At 46.2% G+C, this 25,362-nt stretch overlaps 2 protein-coding genes across 2 annotated transcripts in view; one reads left to right on the forward strand and one right to left on the reverse strand.

Annotated features, from left to right (window-relative positions):
* LOC144892699 (uncharacterized) overlaps positions 1-25,362 on the forward strand; it is a 400,706-nt gene that overhangs the window by 199,561 nt on the left and 175,783 nt on the right. The gene's annotated exons all lie outside the window — the stretch shown is intronic.
* The window catches only part of LOC137429508 (neuropilin-2), a 129,689-nt gene that overhangs the window by 22,257 nt on the left and 82,070 nt on the right, over positions 1-25,362 (reverse strand). The window contains exons 9-11 of the mRNA XM_078780917.1: positions 15,865-16,034; positions 4,993-5,244; positions 4,526-4,670 (exon numbers count right to left, since the gene is read on the reverse strand). Of these exons, the coding sequence (XP_078637043.1) occupies positions 4,526-4,670; positions 4,993-5,244; positions 15,865-16,034 (567 nt within the window). The remainder of the gene's footprint in view (positions 1-4,525; positions 4,671-4,992; positions 5,245-15,864; positions 16,035-25,362) is intronic.

The following is a 25,362-nucleotide window of genomic DNA, read 5'->3' on the forward strand; positions in this document are numbered from 1 at the left end:
ATTTGAGTAGAAAGAGACGTAGAAACGTAGAAACGTAGAAAGAGTAGAAAGAGAAAGAGAAAGAGAGAGAGAGAGAGACGGAGAAAGAGAGACGGAGAAAGAGAGAGAGAGAGAGAAAGAGACAGAAAGAGAGAGGGAGAAAGAGAGAGAGAGAAAGAGAGACAGAAAGAGAGAGGGAGAAAGAGAGACAGAAAGAGAGAGGGAGAAAGAGAGAAAGAGACAGAAAGAGAGAGGGAGAAAGAGAGAGGGAGAAAGAGAGAAAGAGACAGAAAGAGAGAGGGAGAAAGAGAGAGGGAGAAAGAGAGAAAGAGACAGAAAGAGAGAGGGAGAAAGAGAGAGAGAGAGAAAGAGAGACAGAAAGAGAGAGAAAGAGAAAGAGAGAAAGAGACAGAAAGAGAGAGGGAGAAAGAAAGAGAGAGAAAGAGAGACAGAAAGAGAGAGGGAGAAAGAGAGAGAAAGAATGAGACAGAGAGAGAGAGAGAGAAAGAATGAGACAGAGAGAGACAGAGAAAGAGAGCGACACACAAGATGGAGAGGGCTGGTCCACAGGTACAGATCGGCACTCTGACCGTGACCGCGGTGCCCTGACAAATCTTAGCAAGAAGGAAGAATGGGAAGACTTGGCCTGTAACTTGCGTTGGTTGCATTGGGGGGTACAACCACCATGAAGAGGCATCCCCGGAAGTTGTGGAACAGGAAGTTAATCCCATTGCTTGCCAGACAAAAGACCCTTATTATTAAAACCTTGTACACCAATCTCCTGCAGTGGTGTCCAAGCGGACAGAGTAATACGACTTAATCCGGCCTAATGACGAATGGTGCACTGGACCTCGGAGGCATTACCTCGTGAGGAACAACAGCACGTACAGGTCAATGCGAGCACCCAACCTCCTGCAGTGCTGTCAAAGCGTGCGCAATGCATGGTGGTAAAGGTGAAAAATGGGACGGGGTCACCAATTCTAGTAAAGACATCGGAATCGGATAGAAGAGACCAAAGGGAGCATGACCATGCAGAACCAAGCAGCGAGAGGCATAACCATGCAGAAAATAAACATTTCACCACCAGTAAGGATGCTGCGATTGGTCACGTAGCCCTGGACCAAAGCCTTTCACTCCACCCGTCCCTCTGGGAGGGTAATTGTTCGGACATCGCTCAACAGCTCAGCCGAGTCCCGCGTTGGCCCTTGCACAGGCCGTACGGGCCCAGGGCAAAAAGGAGTCCACCCGTGACGGGCAAAGATCCACGGCCGTGGGGGCGTGAGGAAGTGGCACCAGGAACAGGCTGGAGAAACAGCTGCATTTGCACCATGAAGACCACCAATGTCGCAGATCATATTCCGTACAAATCTTGCAGCATCTCCTCCTTCCGTTTATTACAACGATGAACAATGGCAAACCAGGAAGAAAGGGTAATGCAACGGTTCACCCATTTTTGACACCACTCGCCACAACCACATTCACGGGCACAGGTAAATACCTTTTTTTCACCCTCTATATTTGAGGATAACATGGCACAATGGAGATACATTTCCCAAGTAGAAACACCGTTCAACGGACGCTCATACAGAGGGGTCTCAAAAAGGTCCTCTCGCCCCTTTAAAATTATTGCCACATAAGCATTCAAGGATCCATCAGGTGACAAGGGCATGCCCAACGATGGATGTTAATTACAATCACAGGTGAAAGAAAACACTCCACATTCGTGCCTCCGTCCGCCTCATCCCGCGGCCCTTAGATGTCTCGTCCTGAGCCAGGTCAGCAGAGGCAATCAGTCAGGCCTTGCAGCTGCTTCAGGAGCCCGCTGGGATTGAGACTAAACTGTACCAGGTGTCCAAAAAGCTGAATGTACCGATATGTTCGCCCCCCTCGGAAATCCATTGGCAACACATTCCAAAACCCGCAGGTCCTCGCAGCTCGTTCCTCAACATTGTTGTGTCATCGTGACATGACCGTAATGGATCTTCCGTGGAAGTTCCAGGATTAACCTGGGTTGGTGTGTGCCGGAGCGGGTTTCCTCGCACTTCCAAATGGGGCTAGAATAAATCAGGAATGGGAGTTGGGCAGGACCTTCCTCAAAAAAGTTTTTCATCTCTTGGGCTGTCTGGCCTTGGAGTTTGAAGGGAACCTTTGCTCAATCTTCAGGTGAACATTAGACACAGCGGTATCGTCCCTTTAACAATAAACCGACGAACCCATGCGCAGCCTGAGGTCCACAATAGTGTTCTATCAATCCGTCATCATGAAATCTCCAGGGGGAAGAGCAAATAAAAGCAAGGAAGCAATCCTGAGTTTTGCATTCCTCCCCCTTCTAACTACAATTTAATGGCGAGCTTACAGGGACCGAGATTTATAATACGGACGAACCATGTTCCTAACAATACAGGAAGAACAAATCAAACCAGGAACCAGCGGATCCTTGGCACGGTGCCTCCACCACCCAGCCAGCTTGGCGTCAGCTAAGTAGCCTCATAAATCACAGTCAGACAAAGTCACCCTCGTAATGGCTTGCTACCTCTCCTCATATTCCCTTTGGCCATTCCCGACATCATTTGAACTCGTACACCGTCCGTGCTGCGTACACCGTGCCTCAAAATGATGGTATTCCTGTCTTCCTTGACTGGACGACTCCATCCTGGACCGTACCCCTATACACACCTACACCGACACCTACACATGGACACTCTCACCTACCGAACACCCATTTTCTGTACTACCCACTACATCTACCACCTACGTTCGTTTCACCATTACTCCGTCACTTCTCCTGCATACCAAAGGCATGAGGCAGACCACACTGGTAGAATACCCCGGTGCATTTCCTGTCCTAAAATATCCAGAGCACTTCCTTCATCGCATTCCACCCTCCCAATCATACCATAAAGGAATAAAGCAGGGGCACCGTGGTATTCCTGTTTAGTTTAATTTGGGATGTTTTCATATTCAGTAAACATCACCTGTCCTGAGAGTAAACCTTCCAATTTCAATAACCTCCTGTTTTATCAAATACAATTGATAATGATTCGTAATTTGTTATAATATATAATCATTTCTATTTTCAAATCCAACATCCTCTAATGCGTTCATCATTCAGAATCGAGCGAGTTATTCATCTCCTCCATTCCATAATCCCCTTTTGCCTCTTGTCCTTTCCTTTTCATCCAAAAACCGTTTCATAATATGGCAAATTATTACGTATTATCACATAAAAACATATACTAGACGAAGAAACTTGCTGTACACTAGTATACCAGGAAGCATATCCTCATACAGGAAGAAGCCATTTGGCCCATCATACCTGTCATATCCACAACTCATTTCTTTTTTTTTTTGGTATTTTAGATCGAGGCTCATGTAAGAGCTAACATTAATCACAGGAAAATAAACCGACACATAAGACGAAATAAAGGGAGCGGTAGACAAGAATGTGAGAGAGGGGGAAGCACACAAGTACAACATTTAAGAGCAGGGACATCGGGAGATCTGTGGGAGGGGGATGGCTTGGGGGGAGGAGGCGTGGGAAGGGGGGGAAGGGTGGGAAAGGTAAAAAAAAAACAACACATGGACACTGCAAGGACTTCCAGGAAAGAAGTTGGTATTTCAAAAAAGTGTATCTGGGGTGAATTAGCGGGGGTAGAAAAGATCAAGGTTTTGGATGGGGGAAGATAGAGATGGTGGTGAACAGCTGTTTTAAAGACGTGGAGGGAGGAGTGGGATTGAAGGGAGTGGGGGAGTTTGTTCCAGAGGCGGGAGAAAAGGGGAATGAAAGAGTGAAGGTGAGCAGAGAGTCTTGATTTTGATTAAATTGATTAAATTAAATTGATTTTGATTAAGAGAGTCTTGATTAAGTGTATCTATTAATTTACCTATCACCTGTACATGTCCCATTATTCCCATTAGCTTTATCTATAAATTCCCATTTTTTCTATTTACTAACCCCATTATTACTTCATTCGTATGCGGCACAAGGCTGCGGGGTAGCATCATTAGCTCATGGCTGTGCCACTGATGTAATGCCCTCTGCTGGTTAGGCCAGGAATTTGTAATTTGGTCATGGTGCCGGCGATAGCTCGCCTACTCTTCGTGAATGACACCATGGGATCTCCAACCTCCGTCCGAGGGACGACACACACATTATCACTAATAACATCATATTGTATCCACATTCATCAAATAAATAATGTAGATGTCCTATTTACTCCCCGAGGAGAGAATTTAGTGAGGTACCAACACACTGTGGGAGATTTTAACATCCACAACCTAAATCAAGATGGGACAGCCGGCTTTATGTCCTCATCCCAAGTAGAACAGGTATTGAGGTGCAGTGCCCTTAGCAGCAATCCACCAGAAAGAGAATTCTTAATCAGATTCCACTTGGTAAAGGAACAAATCCATGAGAAAGCCGTTTCGGAATAGAGCTCGTTACTTCCATCCCTTGGCCTACAACATCCGGTGGCCTTTCTGGGATGTCTCTCGTCCCGCCCTGCAACATTTTCATTCCTGGCAATTCCACCTGCTCAATGCGTACCTGGTACGTCACAGCCGAGTAGCTCAAGGCGCAGGCCGATACCACGAGAGGCCCAGCGCTCTGGGTAGAGACGCACAAAGCGTGCGGACAGGGGAGTAAAACGACGCAGCTCTGGCCGGTCCATGTTTGAGCTTCCTAGGAAGACCTGGGGGAGATGCAAAAATGGTGTCAAACCTAAACAACTGAGCATTAAATAACCTGATGATATAATATCTACTTAGATTTAAATTGAATTTCCCATCAAACTCAATTACTTCCTTCAATTACTCCCATTCATTTTCGTGCTTTCATTAGGATAAGAGTATTTGCAGTCCTGGAGTTTCTAAAATGTAATTCCATGCACATGATTAATGCTGCTATGGAAACCTCAAACTTGTAACAAACCTCTTTCCCAATCACTTTTATGCGATGGGGATTTTTTGTGCTGACGTCACAGTCATATGTTGCAGAAATCACAGACAAATTACCTTCGGCTTGTTGTCCTCGTCGTTAACCACGTCGCTCCACTGCTCCCCGTTGAGACTGGTTTTCAGGAGGAACTTGCGCACGAACGTCCGGCTTAAACCACTGATGTTTTCTGGTTTTCTCTCACCACCACCACCACCACCACCACCACCACCACCACCACCACCACTACCAGGAACGCTACTATGCGTTGGGATTCCATCAGCCCCTTGTATGATGACGCCAGACACCATCCTCACACGACCAATGTCCACCTGGGAAGGGTGAGCACATGTTTAATATATTGAATATGATATATAAACACATATTGATTGTGTTTGATATTTTTGACATTGATATTGATATAGATAAACACGTATTGCATACTTCGGCCTCGGTTAGTGGTTTTGGCTGAAGCCTGAAGACCCCCAAGACCCTCCAATGCATTGCGACTCTTGGCGACTTTGTGAGTTTCGGCTGAATTCCCTCACATGGATTATAATCCCTCTGCTCTTCCAGCCAAATAAAAAGCAACCAGGAAAAGCTGCACAGGGTAAGCCCTTTGCCATTTCAAACACTACCCACACTATATATATATATATATATATATATATATATATATATATATATATATAATGGAAAAACAAGGTAGGTGAGGCAGTGAAGCCGTGAAGGTGTGTGACTGTATGTCTTTTGATTACGTATTATTGGAATGTACCTTTTAAACATTTTGACCCTTCAGACTGCTAAAAGCCTTAAGAAGAAGAAGAACCACCTTTAGAGGCCAATTTTTCCCCGCAGAGCAGGGGTTGGACTTTTTCGGGGACCGTGGTCCCCTTTTTGAAGCAATGTTTTATGGCTGGATGCCATTCCTGCCGCCAACCCTTGGTCGCCTCTTACGATGCGCAGGGATACGGTGTACCTATTCTAAATCGGGGTACACACCGGGATCATTCATCCCAGCAAGCTGGTACTCAATTTGCCGATCTCGGAAGGATGACAGGCTGAGTCAACCCCCCTGGCGTTAATTCAGCGATCGACCGGGATTCGAACCCAGGATCCTAGGATCCCAAGCCGGCACCCTAACCGCTAAGCTAAGACCCCTTAGACCTTTGAAAATGTGTAAAGGCCCCCCAATATCCTGAAGACCCCCAAGACCATGAAAACCTTTAAGACCCCCAAATACCTCTAAGACCCTCTAGACCCCCAAAATCTCAAAGACCCTTTAAAAATCCTAAGACCCCCCGAAGACCATCACATGACAGATGACATTGTTTTTCGCAAATTTGATCTCCATGGTGAGGCAATCATGTTTGTAAAATTTTGCATCGATCCGTTCAGCAGTTCTGGATAAGGATGTTTAAAATTAATTACATCATAGGCAATGGCAGCCAATGTAAGTCAAAATTGCAAAAACTTTTGCACATTACTGCATATAATTCTGATATTTATTGTGCTTGCATGTCAAAAACGATCCACTGGAAACTTATCTAACAGGAACATAGACACTTGAAATAAAATTTAGATTTGTAGTTTTTTATTCCAGTTATTCCAGACCGTGGATGAGATAGCACAACTTTGGATTCTGTAACGTCAGCGTATTTTAACTTGCTTTCTCGTCCTATTGGTGGTGGCTAGCAACTCTTGCATCCCATTTGTTTTCGGTGATAATTAATGCAGAAAAAATGTCAGAAGAACAAAGTACAGATGATCAACCCGAACCTGCTGTGAACAGAAGAAAAACTGTTTGTGTTTTACCTGTTGGAATTTGACAAACAGAAGAAGTAAACACATTCGACGATGAAATCTGGCAGCAAACTAAGGAAGTTGAAAACATTAGGTTAATGAGAATAAAGGTTTCAAAAGACCCTTCTTCTTCTTCTTTTTCTTCTTCTTCTTCTCCTTCTGGCCCCTCTATAAGGGGTGATGTCCAATCGTACCACGTTTCTGCCCTGCCTTGACCACGATACTCCTCCATTTCCCCTTTGTCCTCAGCCAAGTCACTCCACTCTCCAACCACCCCCACCTCCACCTTACTGATGTCCCTCTTCACACAATCCTCCCATCTCAACCGCTTTTTCATGCTCAACCTGAACCCTTACTCAACCCTTACTCAACGCTTACTCAACTTACTTAACCATGCTCAACCCTTACTTCATCAAACCTCTTTTCCTCCTACCATGCTCCATCAACCTATCCGCTCTCTTTGCCATTCTCTCTTCCCCCATCCGCACCGAGTGTCCAGCCCATCTCAGACGGAATTTTACCAATCACACTCATCTGCACACCAATCTCCTCTCTGAGTTCATTCATTCTCCTCCTATCCACCCTCTTCACTCCCACAATCCCCCTGGCCAACTTGTTGTCTGCATCCTCTGTTGTTGTCTCTCTGTCAGTGCCACCGTTTCAAGACCAAAACTCTCCCTTTCAATTCTCTTCATATTTTTCGGTCTGTCATTACTTCCAAACATACAAAAAGAAACAGCTGCCAGAATCCGATAAAGAAAGCCATGGATATCATGAGTTGTTAAAAAAAAATCACAGCCATTCCAAAAATTTGTGCTGGAAAGGAAGCACAGTTTGGTGTCCACAAAGGAGATTTTTTTTACACTCACAACTTGAACATTCTGCAATAAAACTTTCTTTGGCTGGAATTTTCCCAAGAATATACAATACATGTCTTTGTGCACTCCTTAGAAAAAAAAAATTGGCCTGCGTTCTTTGCAGCGAGTCATCAAAATTCGCCAGGTGGACGGTGAGATACTTTGGGGAACATCTATCGGAAACCTATGAAGAAAAGCATGGATATCATGGATATCATCGCAGTCGTTGTAAAAGTTTCACAGCCATTCCGAAAACAAGTGCTGGAAAGGAAGGCCAGTTCTGTGTCCACAGTGGGGTTTTTTACACTTACAACCTGAAAGTTCTACAAGAAACCTTTCTTCGTCTGGAATTTTTCCAAGAACAGACATCTCTGTGTACTCGTTAGAAAAAACAATGTGTGCCCTGTGTTCTTTGCAGCACATCGTCCAAGTTAGCCAGGTGGATTGCGAGTTACTTTTAAAATCTGCCGAACATTGATCATACCCATCCTGGGGTTCGTCGAACACTGAAAAATGGAGGTCGCGGCAGAAGATCGATCAACAAAACATTTGCAAGGGATACATTTGATTAAATTCCAGAGTAGACAATCAATGGAGATCCGGCGTTCCGTTTGACCGGAACAATTGTATTGAGCCATCAGAATGTCTGCAAAAAGAAGGAAGGATGATTACTCGGGCAATTTGAGAGCAATTGTTTGGGGCGCATGCTAAACATGGCAGGAATGGAAGAAGAAGAAGAACATGTTGCTCAGGAGGTGAAGCCATACAGAATGAAGAGAGATAATTTTGATAGACGGAAGTGAATCTCCAGTATCCAGTCACACTGAAAGGGATATTTGCAAATCCACAGGTCGATCTGTGTCATCGGAGGTCAGCGATGATGTGCTGAACTTCCATGAAATTGGCCAGAAATGGTGTGATGAGTTTCCCAATGGATTTAATTAATTATTATTAATCATTAATCATTGGAAATAAATTAATCATTTCATATCTATTAATTTGTTTTACTTAATCAAAAAAGTTAATTATACATAAATTTAATCAAATTAAATTAATCATTGGAATCTCCCGCGATGTGACTAACTCCGAGGGCCTTTCACTCTCTCTCATCGCAGGCAGATTGGTGGTCTTTCTGTCTTCTACCGACTCCTCTCCGGCCTTGCTCCCCCAGCTCTGTCTGTGCTCTGTCCCCCCAATATTCCGACAGGTCGCACAAGATCTGCCAGCAACCCTCTTATGGTTAAACTTCCAAAATCAAGACTCTCTGCTCACCTTCACTCTTTCATTCCTCTTTTCTCCCGCCTCTGGAACAAACTCCCTCACTTCAATCCCACTCCTCCCTCCAGGTGTTTAAAACAGCTGTTCACCACCATCTCTTATCTTCCCCCATCCAAAACCTTGATCTTTTCTACCCCCGTTAATTCACCCCAGATCCACTTTTTTGAAATACCAACTCCTTTCCTGGAAGTCCGAGCAGTGTCCACGTTTTTTTTTGTTTTTTTAAACCTCTCCCACCCGCCCCTCCCCCCTTCACATGCCTCCTCCTCCCAAGCCTTCTCCCTCCCACAGATCTCCCGATGTCCCTGCTCTCCATCTTGTCTCCTGCTCCCTTTATCATATGTTTTATGTGTCAGTTTGTCTTTTTGTGATCAATGTTAGCTCTTACACGAGCCTCGATCTTGTATACAAATTTTTTTTTAAAAATGGACATTTTGAGGCCTCCTCAGTTTGAAAAAGCAATACGAGAGAAGGAAATCAAGAACTTTGCTCTGATGCAATGGAGGTCACCTCAAAAGGTAAAGATATGAAAATCAAAGAAGTCATGGGAACATGAGATCTGATTGGCAAATGAGTCATTCTCACTGTCCCATTGGCCGTTGACTTGTCGAAGGTGTTCAGCTACACGCTAGCTCCTGTGTCATTGTCGCTGGCACATGTCGACGGATCACCAAATAAAACAGATATGTCCAAACTCATGAAAAATCTTGAGAACCAAGTAGTCAGTGCACCATCTGATGTGATTAACGTTGTTGATGACGAAATGTTTTTCATTCAAACACTGGCAAATCTCCCAAGTACGATCGGCGGCGTTGCCCTGGTGATCCGAACAAAATTGTGCGGCTTGGTCCCACACGTGGACACTGATGTCACGATCATATTGCTGTATCGTATGAATAACGTTGCTTCGGACATTCCGATGGATTTGGGATCGAGCATTAACAATAATAATCAGAGTTATGTCCAAATTTCTGGGTCCTAAAGTATGTTATGCTCTTCCAGCGATAACTACACAAACTATTGGCCTCAATTTATGAAAATGACCACAATTGTGCTCCAGCCATGTACAACCCTAAAGAGAATGGCTGGAAGCTTCTGGAAGGTCGTTACCAGATTTCATCGTTTGAAGGGGATTTCATCCCACACTATATTTGTCAATACATGAAGAAGAGGAACCAACATGCAGCTCTTCATCTGATGATTCAGAGTGGGACTTTGATTAATCCGATACATTATTGCGTCATTCAACTAATCGATATAAATTTACCTGAACCGATAGTGTTGATTAAATGAGAAATATGGACAATGACAATAAGTAACATATAATAAGCATTTTAAAACCCCCCCATTACCATAACATAACTATTGTGTACTAGTATAAAGCCCGTCAAAAATGACAGGTTGGAACAATTTATTTGACGGTGCAGCCGCATGAGCGTGCCAAAGTCGGAAGCCTGGGCCTAGTGTCAGGTGTGCTTATATCTTCTTTATTTTTTTGACATCTTACAGACGTAAATGAACACTAAGTTTACTCTGCGCACTTTGCACGTCACGTTCAGCGAATGTCACCTCCCTGCGCAGTGTATTTATTGTGATTTTTTTTTTTAACCGCTTCCGGACACCGACCTTGAGGCTCGGTTTGCAAGCCACCGTCTACAATTCCAATGTAAGAGACATAATTACTCTTCTTTTGGGTCTTCAGAGTCCTAAGGGTCTTTTGGGTCCTCTGGTTAATTTGGGTCTTTTGGGTGCTCAAGCTCTTTTGCATCCTTGGGATCTTCTGGTTAATTTGTGTCTTCGTGATGAATGTCTTTTAGGTCATTTGAGTCTTTTGGGTTCTCTGCATCTTTGGAGCCCTTAGGTCTTTTCAGTCATCTAGGTCTTTTGGGTATTTTGGGTCTTTGGGTTCCACCGGGTCCTCAGGGTCTTTAAGGGTCTTTGGGGGTATTTTTGGTGTTTTAGATTGTTTGGTTTTGTGGGGTTTTTTTTTTTTTTTTTTTTGTATACAGAGTCGAGGCTCGTGAAAGAGCTAACATTTATCAAACAAACAAATCAAACAAACAAGTAAACAAAGCACATAAAAGTGGGAGCGGTCGACAAGATGGGGAGAGAAGGGGAGGAAGCACACAAACACAACATTTGAGGGCAGGGACATCGGGAGATGTGTGGGAGGCAGAGGGTCTGGGGGGAGGCAGGATAGGTATAAAACGCAAGGACACCAAGGACTTCCAGGAAAGAAGACAAAAGTCACATCAAAAAAGTGGATTTGGGGTGAAATTAGCGGGGGTAGAAAAGATCAAGGTTTTGGATTGGGGAAGATAAGAGATGGTGGTGAACAGCCGTTTTAAAGACCTGGAGGGAGGAGTGGGATTGAGGAGAGTGAGGGAGTTTGTTCCAGTGGCGGGAGAAAAGAGGAATGAAGGAGTGAAGGTGAGCAGAGAGTCTTGATTTTGGCAGTTTAACCATAAGAGGGTTGCAGGCAGATCTTGTGCGACCTGGAGGAATATTTGGGGGACAGAGCCCAGAGAGAGCTGGGGGAGCAAGGCCAGAGAGGAGTCGGTAGAAGACGGAAAGACCACCAACCTGCCTGCGGTGAGTAAGTGAAAGGTCCTCGGAGATAGCGTCATCGCAGGAGATTCCAATGATTCTGAACGCTTTGGTTTCAACAGCGTGAAGACGAGCTAGGTGTGAGGCAGGGGCACCAGCCCAGAGGGGAGAGCAGTATTCCATTGAGCTGCGGATGAAAGCCTTGTATGTGGTGAGGAGCTCAGGTGTGCCAAGGAAGGACTTCGCACGACGGAGGATGCCCAGTCGGCAACTGGCTTTGGAGGCCAGCTTGGAAATGTGGTTTTCCCAGGAAAGATCATGGCAGATAGTGAGACCCAAAAGCTTGAGTGACAGAACTTCTTGGAGAGGATTATTCAGAAAGTAGATGGGAGGGTTGTCCAGTCGGTCTTTTCGGAGAGACATCGTAAGAGTGTGAGATTTGTCAGGATTGAAAGACATGTTCCACTTGTTTGCCCAGTCTGTGATTTTGTCCAGGTCTGCAGAGAGTGAGGAGGCTGCAGACTGCCGATCTGAGGGATGAGGAATGGAGCGGCAGAGAGTGGAGTCATCAGCAAAGAGATAGAGAGGATTTTCAAGAGAGTCAGAGAGATCATTGATGAAGACCAGAAAAAGCACAGGGCCCAGAACACTGCCTTGGGGAACTCCAGCCTGAACAGGAAGAGGAGATGAGAGAAACCCATTCAGGGCCACACGTTGACTACGACGAGAGAGGAAGTCCGCCAGCCATGCGTGGAGATTTCCATGGATACCAAAGGAGGAGAGTTTGGTGAGCAGAGCGGGATGCCAAACCGTATCGAAGGCACGTGATATGTCGAGGGAGACAGCTCTAATTTCCTGTTTGGCATTGAGGACCTCCATCCATTGTTGAGACAGCAGAAGCAGCATGTCCAGAGTAGAGTGACCTGGTCTGAAACCAAATTGATGATCAGAGATCAAGCCATTGGAGAAGAGGAAAGATTTCATATCCGAAGCAATGATGGATTCCATGACTTTGCTGATAATTGGGAGAAGGCTGATTGGTCTGTAGTTGCTGGGATCTGTTTTTGCACCTTTTTTGTGCAAAGCGGTGATGTTGGCTGATTTCCAAGCAGATGGCAGATGACCTTGAGCAAAAGAGAGGGTGAAGAGAACAGAAAGAGGGAGTGAAAGAGCGGAAGAACATGATTTTAGGACCCGTGGGCTGATGCCGTCAGGACCAGTTGCAGAATCAGAGTCGAGGGTTGACAGAAACTTTTCCACCTTGTCAGGAGGAAAGGACACGGAGTCCATGAGCAGCTGGGTACGACTGGGTACGGTGGGTACAGAGAGGGATGGGTTTGGGACACAAGATTTAGAGGCAAACACAGAGTTGAGGCATTCAGCTTTTTCACGTGCGGAGTCAGCTGTGTAGCCGTTTGAGGTAAGGGAGGGGATGGAGGAGGAACAAACACCAGAAACAGATTTGACCAGAAACAGAAAACAGAAACAGAAACAGGGTTGTTAAGGGTCTTCGGTGTATTTTGGGTTTTCAGGGACTTCTTGGTCTTCTGGGTCTTTTCGATTTTTTTTTTTGGTCTTTGGGTGTTTTTGGATCTTTAAGGGTCTTTGGGATTTTTTGGGTGTCTGGGGTCTTCGTGGTCTTTGATATATTTTGAATCTTTGGGGTATTTTGGGTCTTCGGGGTCTTTTGGGTTTTTGGATCTTCCGGGTCTTTTTGGTGTTCTGGGTCTTTAAGGGTCTTTGGAATATTTTGGGTCCTTGAGGTATTTAAGGGTCTTCTGGGTCTTTTGGGTCTTTGGTTATTTTTAGTCTTCAGGGTGTTTTGGGTCTTCTGGGTTTTTAAGGGTCTTTGGATCTTCAGGGTCTTTTGGGCCTTCAGGGTATTTTGGTTATTTGGAGTCTTTTGGATATTTAAGGGTCTTGGGGTCTTTTCAGTGTTTTGGGTCTTTGGGGAATTTTGGGTCTTCGGGGCCTTTTGGGTTTTTGTTGTCTTTTGGGTCTTTAAGGGTCTTGTGGTCTTTGGGGTATTTTGGATCTTTGGGGTCTTTTGGGTTTTCTGGATATTTAAAGGTCTTCAGGGTCTTTTGGGTCTTCATTGTCTTTTGGGGTCTTTAAGGGTCTTGGGGGGGTCTTTTGCATGTTCGTGGTCTTTTTGGTCTTTAAGGGTATTTGGTGTATTTTGGGTCTTTGCGGTCTTTTGGGTCTTTAAGGGTGTTGGGGTCTTTTCAATCTTTTGAATCTTCGGGGGTCTTTATGGGTCTTTGGGGAATTTGCGGTCTTCAGTGTCTTTTGGGTTTTTGTGGTCTTTTGGGTATTTAAGAGTCTTCAGGGTCTTCAGGGTATTTGGGGTCTTTAACCGTCTTCAGGGTCATTTTGGTCTTTTGGGTGTTTGGGGTATTTTGGGTGTTTGGGTTCCATTGGGTCTTCAAGGACTTTTCTCTCTTTTTGGTTCTTGAGTCCTTGGGATCTTTTGGGTCTTAGGGGTATTTTGGGTCTTCAGGGTATTTTGGATCTTCAGAGTCCTTGGGGTGTTATGGTGTTTTGGATCTTTGGGTCTTAGCAAAATTTTGGGTCTTTAGAGTCTATTGGGTCATTAGGGTCTTTTCAGTAGTTTAGAGCTTCAGGGTCTTCGGGGTATTTTGGGTCTTTGAGGTATTTTTAGTCTTTAACAGTCTTCAGGGTATTTTGTGTCTTCAGGTTATTTTTTGGTGTTTGGGGTCCATTGGGTCTTTTCGGTCTTTTGGGACTTCAGGGTATTTTGGATCTTCAGAGTCCTTGGGGGTCTTCTGAGTCCTTGGGGTCTTTTGGGTCCTCTTTGTCATTTGGGTACTTGGGGTTGTTTGAGTCTTTTGGATCCTCGGGGTCTTTTGAATCCTCTGGGTCTTTTGGATCTTCAGGGTGTTTTCAGTGTTTGGGGTAATTTGGGTGTTTGGGGTGTTTTGGGTCTTCTGTGTCTTCAGAGTCCTTGGGGTCTTCTGGGTCCTTGGAATCTTATGGGTCTTCATGATATTTTGCGTCTTTAACAGTCTACAGGGTATTTTGGGTCTTTGGGTATTTTGGGTGTTTGGGGTGCATTGGGTCTTTGGGGTCTTCTAGGTCCTTGATGTCTTTGGGTCCTCAGAGTCTTTCAGGTCTTTTAACCGGTGGACACACAGTCGTGTTCAAAGATTGCCCATTTAACCCCCCCCCCCCCCACTCAAATCCCTCCTAAAGCCCTACTCAAAGCCTTTAAAACCTACTCTTATGTGAAGACACACACACACACACACACACACACACACACACACACACACACACACACACACACACACACACACACACACACACAGACTTTGTTTTATATGGTAGATGAAAACATTTACATATTAAAAGTATTACTCATTGGATGTTATAATCTACAGTGTGTGAAAAGTGGGAAAGATGCCGATTTTGATCGATTTTGGCCCCTTTCGGTGTTTTCCAATTTTCACCCAAAACGTGAGGTGGGCATGAATTTGTGACCTCATGCTGAGGTTTCTGACCGAGATGATTCCCATAATAAAATCACCTTTTTCAAACTCCAATGATTGACCCATTCGATTTGAAAAGATCATCAAACCCGATGGCCTCGGACACAAAATTAAAACATCACATGGCTCGATCCCTATCGGCTGGCGCCAATGAAAATGTCTCCGCATTCGAAGGTCGATTCTCTGTCACGAATCGAACCGATTGCATTGAGATATTTATGTTCTGTATGCAGAATGGAAATTAATATAAAAAGGGTCCACAATCTCCATGGTAAAAGGAGTTCTCCCTCGGTCCATCATTGCCGTGCTGCACTCCCGAGTTCATCTTCGCTACAACTTTAAACAACAATCCTCTTGATGTTTTACGAAAGTCTAAATAAGCAGATCTTGACTGGGTGATCCAACTTCTCTCTGTATATAGAAACGAGTCGTTTTTTAATTATTATTTTTTGTTCCTTATACATTTATAACCCGGGGGGGGGGGGGGGCCCAACTTTCCTGATACTTGCTGTACCGCATTATTTTAACACACGGAAGGTCAACATCACAATCATACTTTCAATTCATATTAAGGTACCCATTGCCCATTAATAAAATATTTAAATTACATTATTATATTAAATATTAAATGTTAAATATTAAATTAAATAAATATTAAATATTAAATTTATATTAAATATTAAATTATTATTAAATAAATATTAAATAAATGCAGGCAGGATAGATATTAAATGAATACATAAGCATTCCCACCTTTCTGGGTTAGTCATGTGCTATTATTCTTTCTTTTTTCTCGGTTTCTATGCCTGACTATGAGGTTACGATTTTCAAATAATTTGTCATGGCAGATGTACTTTCAATAAAACTCCTGTTCTTAAGGATCTAGAACCTTTCCAATTGTAAATGATCACAAACCCTTTTTTGAGTGTTGTTTTGCACACGCAAAGCTCTCACACACCTGTAGCCATTGGCCAGGGCCATGTGGGTTCGCCGGAGCCCAGCCGTTCACACCCGTGAGCAAGCGAGCCCTTGAAGGAGCCCAAAACGAGCCCAGTGTTGATGATGCAGTGATGGAATCATTGGAAATCTGCCCCGAAATGATTCCCATCGGCTCGGAACATGCAAAGTCTGCACTTCAACAATGGGGCAGGAGATGGAAAAAGAAAATAAAGAATAAAACATTTTTCGAAAAAAAACCTGTGATACAAACTTCTACCATTGTAAAATAGTGATAATTTAAACAAGAAGAATGAAAACTTGTACTCAGAATGTTTCTGTAACATGTCCTTTACTCATACCGAGCAAAGGTACCCGGCGTTGCCAGGCAATGCAGTCGCTTTGTGATGGGAATATTAAGAGAGGGCAGGGAGAGAGAGGAAGGGTGAGGAGGAAGGGAGGATGAAGGGAAGGGTGAGGTGAGGATGAGGGGAAAGGGGTGGACTGGAGGAGAGAGAGAGGGGTGGAGGAGGAGAGAGAGAGAGAGAGAGAGAGAGAGAGAGAGAGAGAGAGAGAGAGAGAGAGAGAGAGAGAGATGGAGATGGAGATGGAGATGGAGATGGAGAGACGGAGAGAGAGAGAGAGAGAGAGAGAGAGAGAGATGGAGAGACGGAGAGAGAGAGAGACGGAGAGAGAGAGAGACGGAGAGAGAGAGAGACGGAGAGAGAGAGAGACGGAGAGAGAGAGAGACGGAGAGAGAGAGAGACGGAGAGAGAGAGAGACGGAGAGAGAGAGAGACGGAGAGAGAGAGAGACGGAGAGAGAGAGAGACGGAGAGGGAGAGAGACGGAGAGGGAGAGACGCGGAGAGGGAGAGACGCGGAGAGGGAGAGACGGAGAGGGAGAGACGGAGAGGGAGAGACGGACAGGGAGGGACGGAGAGGGAGAGACAGAGAGGGAGAGACGGAGAGGGAGAGACGGAGAGGGAGAGACGGAGAGGGAGAGACGGAGAGGGAGAGACAGAGAGGGAGGGGGAGAGACAGAGAGGGAGAGGGAGAGACAGAGAGGGAGAGGGGTGGGGAAGAGAGGGAGACAAATGGGGTGGGAGATAGATAGAAGGGGGAGCAACAGATGGCAGGGTGTGAAATAGACAAAGGGGGTAAAAGAGAGGGTTGGGGAAATAGAGAGGGGTGGAGGAGAAACTGAGTGGTGGGGTGAGAGAGAGAGGGGAGGGGGGGGGGGGGGGTCGAGTGAAAGTTGAGGGTAGGAGGGTGGGTTAGCAAAGAATGATATGTTATGCTTAATTACTCTAGTAGCTCATGGTGGTTGAGTATGCACTTTATTGTACAGACCTAAACTCTTCAGGAATCCACTAATTGAAGGTCCAGGAACAATATTTGGTTGGTAACACATTTGCCACTGACGGCGAAATAGCTGAAATGGCCATACCCCTTTTTGGGCCACGCCCCCTTTTTTGCCGTGACTGTATCTACAGAACCGTTGGACCTAGGAGGTTGCCCGACCACTCAAAATTTGCGCAATGGCCACATTATGGGGGGTCAGTAATACATTTTCATATCCAAAAGTCAATGGTTTTTAAGATAATTGCCAAAAACCGATTTCAACATGTTACGAACTACAATTGTATGATACCACCAAGGCCACAACATTATATGACACTTATACCTTTTGCATCATCCTATTTTGGAATTTACTTATTTGGATTTCTACACTTTTCGCCTTTACTACAGCCACAAAACGTGACACATTTAATGTTCCTGTCTCTGCAAGTGCACGTTTTGGTACTCATACATGCTCTTGGGCATTTGCATGGAGGAGGCAGGTCATCGGGCCTGCACGATACTGGCAGTATCACTGGTGTTATGCCAACGTCCGTTGCTTCATACCCATACTGGAGTGGATCTGGTTTGGTGACGGCAGGAGTTGGGGCTTGCAACCACATCTTACACTGAAGAAATGCTCGCTTTATGTGTTCTCGTAGCGTTGATGAACAGCACACAAGCTGGTTGAAGTCCAGTTCTTTCTTGGAGTTGTGGTACTGCTCCCATCGATATTCATCGAAAGTGGAACAGTCGGTCTTCTTTAATCCAGACACAAGGAACTTTTCAGCATTGCTTGTTATCTGTGGTGACAGTTCTTCTACACCAAACCCTTCCAGTAGGGAGAGATCGATGGATGCTTTCAGGCCAGACAGCTTTGGACCCACCTTGCTGGTACTGTCGCAACCGCTGAGAGCATGAATGGCTGGGAGACACGACACCAAACCGTTGTCCAGTTGATCAACCAACATGTGGACTGGTACAGTTTTCTTTGTTTTCCGGTTACCAAGCTTCACGTACAGCTTTTGTAGTTGCCAGGTTGTGTTGAAGTGGAAGATGAGGTTGACAAAGACATCTGTGTCAGGCGAGTCGACCAAGACTGATTGAACCCCGTGTTTCACAACACCATCATTAATATGGAACATGATTCTGTCGTCGGCTTCTTCTTGGTTGCTTGAGAGCTCTGCGATCTGTGTTTCAGTGCCAGCTAACAGTTTCCTGCATTCACCCCCATATACTCCTCCAAAGAATATTTCCTTGTCCGACTCGACATTCTGCAGCATCCACTTGAAGACATACTCCTGCAACCGAACTTTGTTCAACATTGAGCTCCAGAACATATCAAGATCGACAGGGAGTTTCTGATTGTCAGACCCAATGGTGATTGTGATTTGTTCTGAGGAACTTCGCTGTGCCCGTTCCATTTGCTTGATTGATGATTTTTGATAAACATCAAAAATAATGTCTATTCTTGTGGACACGGAGCCTGTAGCAAGAATCCTGTTGGAAAGACTCTCAGCCAATTCCCCGAATGTGTGAAGGCCCATCTTTTTCATCGGTAGTTTACGCACAAGTGCCATGAAGTCCACTATTGTCATCTGAGCGTCACTCTTTACATTCCTCGTCTCCTGTGGAAGGCGACTGACAAGTTCCCTGGCTAAGGAGGCTTTATCGGGCTTCTTCAATTTGATGCCATCTTTACATTCAGTGGTGAGGAACTGGGATGTGCTGGTCAATTCATACTTCAGGAGTTCTAGCATGCTGTACCCTCTTTCTCTAGCATAGTCAATGTACCTAACCGTTTCCGCTGCATCCTTTTTCGCCATCGATTTCTTCGCTGTGAACGGAGTAGAAGTACGTTTCATGAAAACAGTCTTGCGGTTGGTAGGGATTGTATCATGTAGGTGCTTCTCCTTATCCTGAAATCTGGTCTCAACAAACTCTTCATAACTCTTCTCACCAATTTCCAGGCATTCAAGTAATCCGTCGACAACCTCCTGGGGAATGTCAGCTCCAGTAGAGATGTTCTGAAGTCTGATTCCAGCGTCGAACGGATTGTTGATGGATTTTATGTAATCCAGAAGGGCCTTTGCACGAACATGGCCAATCTTCGTAGAACTTGGATTGAACTCATGGTGTAGGCTCAGCTCACTGTCATCTTTGTCTCCCAAGTTGCACCATTCCAGCAGCTGTGCCACATGAAGATCTTTCTCATGCTTTAGGAGATTCCATAAGGCTACTGCTTCTTTCTGTCTGGTCATCCCAATGATACCTCCAGCAACCTTGGCGGGTTTATTGTAACACTTCTCGAGTGCCATGTCAAATCCTACTGCACTGCCTTGTCGGGTAGTGTGGTACATCACCCATCCACCATCTGTAAAGCATCTGTAGATACCCGGGAACTTCCTTTGTAGGTCCAGGCAATCTTCAAGGAACAGCGTACCCCATCTGCTATAGTTTGTCCGGCCAAACCCGAAGAACAAAGGCATGCACCTCCGCACAGCTGAAACGAAAAGATGCCAATCGCCTTGCCGAATAGAGTGTGTAAGATCTCTCAGGATAGGATCTCATTACAGGCCGTTTCTTTCCATTCGGTGAAATACTTCTTCAAGTCTGCATGTAAGATCTTGCTTTCTTCCCAAATCTCTCTGAACTCTGTATGGTCACTATCTAAAGCCTGCTGCATCTTAGTTTCCATGGTCTCTATTTGCTGGTCTAATTCACAACTAGTACTGTCCTGGTCAGGTTGAAACTTCTCAAACATAAGAACTGTCATCACCTCTGATACAAGACTCATTCCCTCCTTGCCTTTGCAATAGTGACCTCCAGTCATGACACTATTCTCTACAACGAGCTTGCCAAAGGCTTCAGTCTCAATCAAAGCCAGATCAATACCGATACAGCCTAAAAACTTCCCAAGGCAAGCGATGACAATCTTCTCCATGTGAAAAGGTCCCATTCCAAGGAATATGTTACCAAACTGATCTGGCTTCAACAGCTGGATTTCCTTGGCGATTGCATACACCCCTTCATCAGACCACAATGCCCCTGACACGGCATTCTTCTGCTTCAAGACATCCTGAAAGTTTATCATGGATGTAAATATTGTGTCCATTTCGGTTGCGACATATGGAAGGATGGGTACAAATGACGTCTTTGTAACATCAAACTTAAGTGGATCCTGGAGTGCACTCATTGTTGCTGTGAAGCTAGGAAAAGAGCCCTCCTCACGATCGGTGTACTTCTGTCTTGCCATGCACCAAAGGAAATAATCATCATCAACACTGTGCTTTCGATTATCCTTGTATGGTGTCGTTGAAAATGTCTCCGGTATATCACCAGTGCCTTTGACAAGGTGTGACTTCTCAATGACCTGACATGGCAGCACACCAGCAAACTTTCTCTTTCCTAGTGGTGTTGAGCAGCTTGTCGTCTGAATGTCCTCAGAATCGCTATCTCTCGGTTGGTTCTGAAATATGACTAGAACAGTGTCATGGCTGCCATCTTTTCCTGAAACTGTGTTCTCTGTATGGTCAAAATTGTCCATTGCGCCTTGGACAACATGCCATTCAGAGATCATTGACGATACAGGACATCTGTTGGGTAGGGTATCCTCCACCATCTTTTGGGCAGCCGAAGCGTTGATCCTCTTCATTGAATCATAGCTGATGGCTAAGTTCAACCTATTCATGATGTCAATCAGCTGTCTTGATCTTGACAGGTTGTGGACAGTTTGAACAATAGGAACAGGAACAGGAACAATTACGAATAATATTGTAGTTCGTAACATGTTGAAATCGGTTTTTGGCAATTATCTTAAAAACCATTGACTTTTGGATATGAAAATGTATTACTGACCCCCCATAATGTGGCCATTGCGCAAATTTTGAGTGGTCGGGCAACCTCCTAGGTCCAACGGTTCTGTAGATACAGTCACGGCAAAAAGGGGGCGTGGCCCAAAAAGGGGTGTGGCCATTTCAGCTATTTCGCCGTCAGTGGCAAATGTGTTACCAACCAAATATTGTTCCTGGACCTTCAATTAGTGGATTCCTGAAGAGTTTAGGTCTGTACAATAAAGTGCATACTCAACCACCATGAGCTACTCTAGTAAATGACCATGCACACAGACAGAGACAGAAAGGGATGGGGGGAGAAAGGGAGAGAGGGAGAGAGAAAGAGGGGCTGGGGGAGAAAAAAAAACATAAACATACAGGGGTGGGGGAGGGACAGAAAGGGGAGGGGGGGAGAGTTTTTTTTTTTGTTTTTTTTGTATACAAGATCGAGGCTCATGAAAGAGCGAACATTAATCACACAGAAAGACAAACCGACACTTAAAACATATAACATCGGGAGCGGTAGACAAGATGGGGAGAGAGGGGGAAGGACACAAACACAACATTTGAGAGCAGGGACCGAGAGACATGGAGACATCGAGAGATCTGTGGGAGGGAGAGGGCTTTGGGGGTGGAGGCATGGGAAGGGGGGGTGGGAGAGGTATAAAACATATGGACACTGCCAGGACTTCCAGGAAAGAAGTTGGAATTTCAGACAAGGTGGATCTGGGGTGAATTAGCAGGGGTAGGAAAGATCAAGGTTTTGGATGGGGGAAGATAAGAGATGGTGGTGAACAACTGTTTTGAAGACCTGGAGGGAGGAGTGGGATTGAAAGGAGTGTGGGAGTTTGTTCCATAGGCGGGAGAAAAGAGGAATGAAAGAGTGAAGGTGAGCAGAGAGCCGAGATTTCGGCAATTTAACCATCAGAGGGTTGCTGGCAGATCTTGTGCGACCTGTAGGAATATTTAGGGGACAGAGCACAGAGAGAGCTGGGGGAGCAAGGCCGGAGAGGAGTCGGTAGAAGACGGAAAGACCACCTACCTGCCTGCGGTGAGTGAGTGAAAGGCCCTCAGAGATAGCTTCATCGCAGGAGATTCCAATGATTCTGAAAGTTTTGGTTTCAACAGCGTGAAGCCGAGCTAGGTGTGAGGCAGGAGCACTGGCCCATAGGGGAGAACAATATTCCATTGACCTGCGGATGAAAGCCTTGTATGTGGTGAGGAGCTCAGGTGTGCCTAGGAAGGACTTCACACGACGGAGGATGCCCAGTCGGCGACTGGCTTTGGAGGCCAGCTTGGAAATGTGGATTTCCCAAGAAAGATCATGGCAGATAATGAGACCTAAAAGCTTGAGCGACAGAACTTCTTGGAGAGGATTGTTGAGAAAGTAGATGGGAGGGTTGTCCAGTCGATCTTTTCGGAGAGACATAGTAAGGGTGTGAGATTTGTCAGGATTGAAAGACATGTTCCACTTGTTTGACCAGTCTGTGATTTTGTCCAGGTCTTCAGAGAGTGAGGAGGCTGCAGACTGCCGATCTGAGGGAAGAGGAATGGAGCGGCAGAGAGTGGAGTCATCAGCAAAGAGATAGAGAGGATTTTCCAGAGAGTCGGAGAGATCATTGACAAAGACCAGAAAAAGCACAGGACCTAGAACACTGCCTTGGGGAACTCCAGCCTGAACAGGAAGGGGAGATGAGAGAAATCCATTCAGGGCCACATGTTGACTGCTACCAGAGAGGAAGGCCGCATGCCATGCATGGACATTTCCATGGATACCATAGGAGGAGAGTTTGGTGAGCAGAGCTGGGTGCCAGACCGTATCAAAGGCACGTGCTATGTCAAGGGAGACAGCTCTGATTTCCTGTTTGGCATTGAGGACCACCATCCAATGTTGAGACAGCAGAAGCAGCATGTCCAGAGTAGAATGACCTGATCTGAAACCAAATTGATGATCAGAGATCAAGCCATTGGAGAAGAGGAAAGATTTCATATCCGAAGCACTGATGGATTCCATGACTTTGCTGATAATTGGGAGCAGGCTGATTGGTCTGTAGTTGCAAGGATCTGTTTTTGCACCTTTTTTGTGTAAAGCGGTAATGTTTGTTGATTTCCAGGATGCTGGCAGATGACCTTGAGCAAAAGAGAGGGTGAAAAGAACAGAGAGAGGGTGAGATAGAGCGGCAGAGCAGGATTTTAGGACCCGTGGGCTGATGCCGTCTGGTCCAGTTGCAGAATCAGAGTCGAGGTTAGACAAAAACTCCTCCACCTTGTCAGGAGAGAAGGACACAGAGTCCAGGAGCAGTTGGGTTCGACTGGGAAAGGTGGGAACAGAGAGAGATGGGTTTGGGACTAAAGATTTTGAGGCAAACACAGAGTTGGGGCATTCGGCTTTGTAAATGAAGATGTGAAGTAAAGATGAAGTGGGGAGGAACAGAGATGGGGAAGAGATTATGTTGAAAAACAAGCATTCTGAGTATTGCGCTGCAATACATGTCCCCTACCAAAGTTCAAAGTGCCATAACTTTGTCAAAAATGATCGAATATGCAAATTTATGCTCGGTTGATGCTGGTTTTCAAACTTGATCTGAGGTATACTGAGACACGTGTGTCACGCCTCGCCTCGTTGATAAGCCCGCAAGGTCGCTCCGTGGAGCGGCCTGCACGTATTGCACTGTGTGAATTATATAAATTATTACCAACTCACGGTCTGAGGTACTGGCGATTCAAGAGATATCCATTTAAAAAAAATATTTTCGTTTAATTAACGATATCTGCCAAACCACGTGCCTTATCGCAAATTCCAAAAGGACATCTTAGTAGACTGACATGCTGAACAGATTTGTGAAGATTCCCCTCGATTGGATCAAAAATGAGGGAGGGGCTCGGTTTTAAAGGTTCATGCTTAAAAACGTCATAACTCTGAAACCATCAGTAATTTAATATATTTTTCGGTTCACGATCAATGATCGATGTGTATATGTAAATTATGTTGCTCGGCTTGGCTCCGCCCCTCCGGAAAGCGCGCGCTGTGTCGTGCTGTTGACGTTCGCGAGATGAGGCTGAGGACGCGCAGTGCGGCTTGAGGAGAAGTCGAGAATAAACAAGAGATTGTAGCGGCTACCGCTGGGTTTTCACAATCGCCTTGCACCTATCAAGGATGCGGAGCGATCACCATGCCGGGCTCGTCCAGGACGCCCGGGCAGGCTCGCCCTCAACTTGCCAGGCCGCAGCCAGGACGCTCGGCCACGCGCCCTCTCGCCTTTCCTGGGCAAACGCTCCGGGATAATGTGTGTATATATATTGCTGCCCGATAAGCGGGCTTTTCAGAGTACCTGAGTGTTTTGTTTGAATAAAGCAACTCGGACGAAATCCAGCTTTTTGTCGCGTCCATTCTTCCGATCGACGTGGGAGCCCGAGCTCCTTTATTGGTGACCTACCGACATGGACACGGCAGTGGCCCTTAAACTGCCTACCTTCTGGGAGGCTCACGCGGCGGTTTGGTTCGCACAGGCGGACTCCCTGTTCGCCCTGCGAGGCGTCATGGCCGACGACACCCGCTTCCACCATGTGGTAGCAGCGCTCGGTTCAGCCACCGCGGCCCGCGCCCTGAGCCTCCTCGAGAGCCCGCCAGCCGCTGACAAATACGGCATGATTAAAAAGCTCCTCCTCGACGCTTTCGCCCTCCCATCGGCGGAAAGCGCACGGCGCCTGCTCGACCTACCCGAGCTCGGCGACACGCGCCCTTCCGAGCGAATGGACTACATGCTTTCGCTGCTCGGCGAGCACTCTCCGGCATGCCTGTTCCGGGAGCTGTTCCTCCATCAGCTGCCTAGCCCGGTACGCCTCGCCCTGGCAAGCACGACGATCACGGATCCCCGTGCCCTTGCCAGGGAAGCCGACAAGATCTCCGCCGCAGGCCAGCGCATCGCAGCAGCGACCTGGGGCCCACCGCCGTCCGACGCAACACCCATGGCGCCCGAGCACCCGGCACGGTCGATGACCGAACTGCCGACGCAATTGGCGGCCGCTACACCGAGCCGACCACCTCCAGCACGACGACCGGGGCCTCCACCTGACCAAGCGTGGTGTTACTATCATGCCAGGTTTGGACAGAAGGCCCGGACATGCCGACCCCCGTGCACCTTCGGCAGGCCGGGAAACGGCCGGGCCGGCGTTCATTACCAGCCATGAGCGCCGGCCACACGGGCAACTTACTGTTCATCACGGATAAAGCGTCCGGACGGCGCTTCCTGTGCGACACCGGCGCCCAACTGAGCGACATACCCACCTCTGACCAGGACAGGCAGTCCGCGGTTTGCGGCCCCTCCTTGGTTGCGGCCAACGGATCG

The sequence above is a fragment of the Myxine glutinosa genome, chromosome 6 (genome assembly GCF_964187855.1).
Source record: "Myxine glutinosa chromosome 6, kmMyxGlut1.1, whole genome shotgun sequence".
NCBI lineage: Eukaryota > Metazoa > Chordata > Myxini > Myxiniformes > Myxinidae > Myxine > Myxine glutinosa.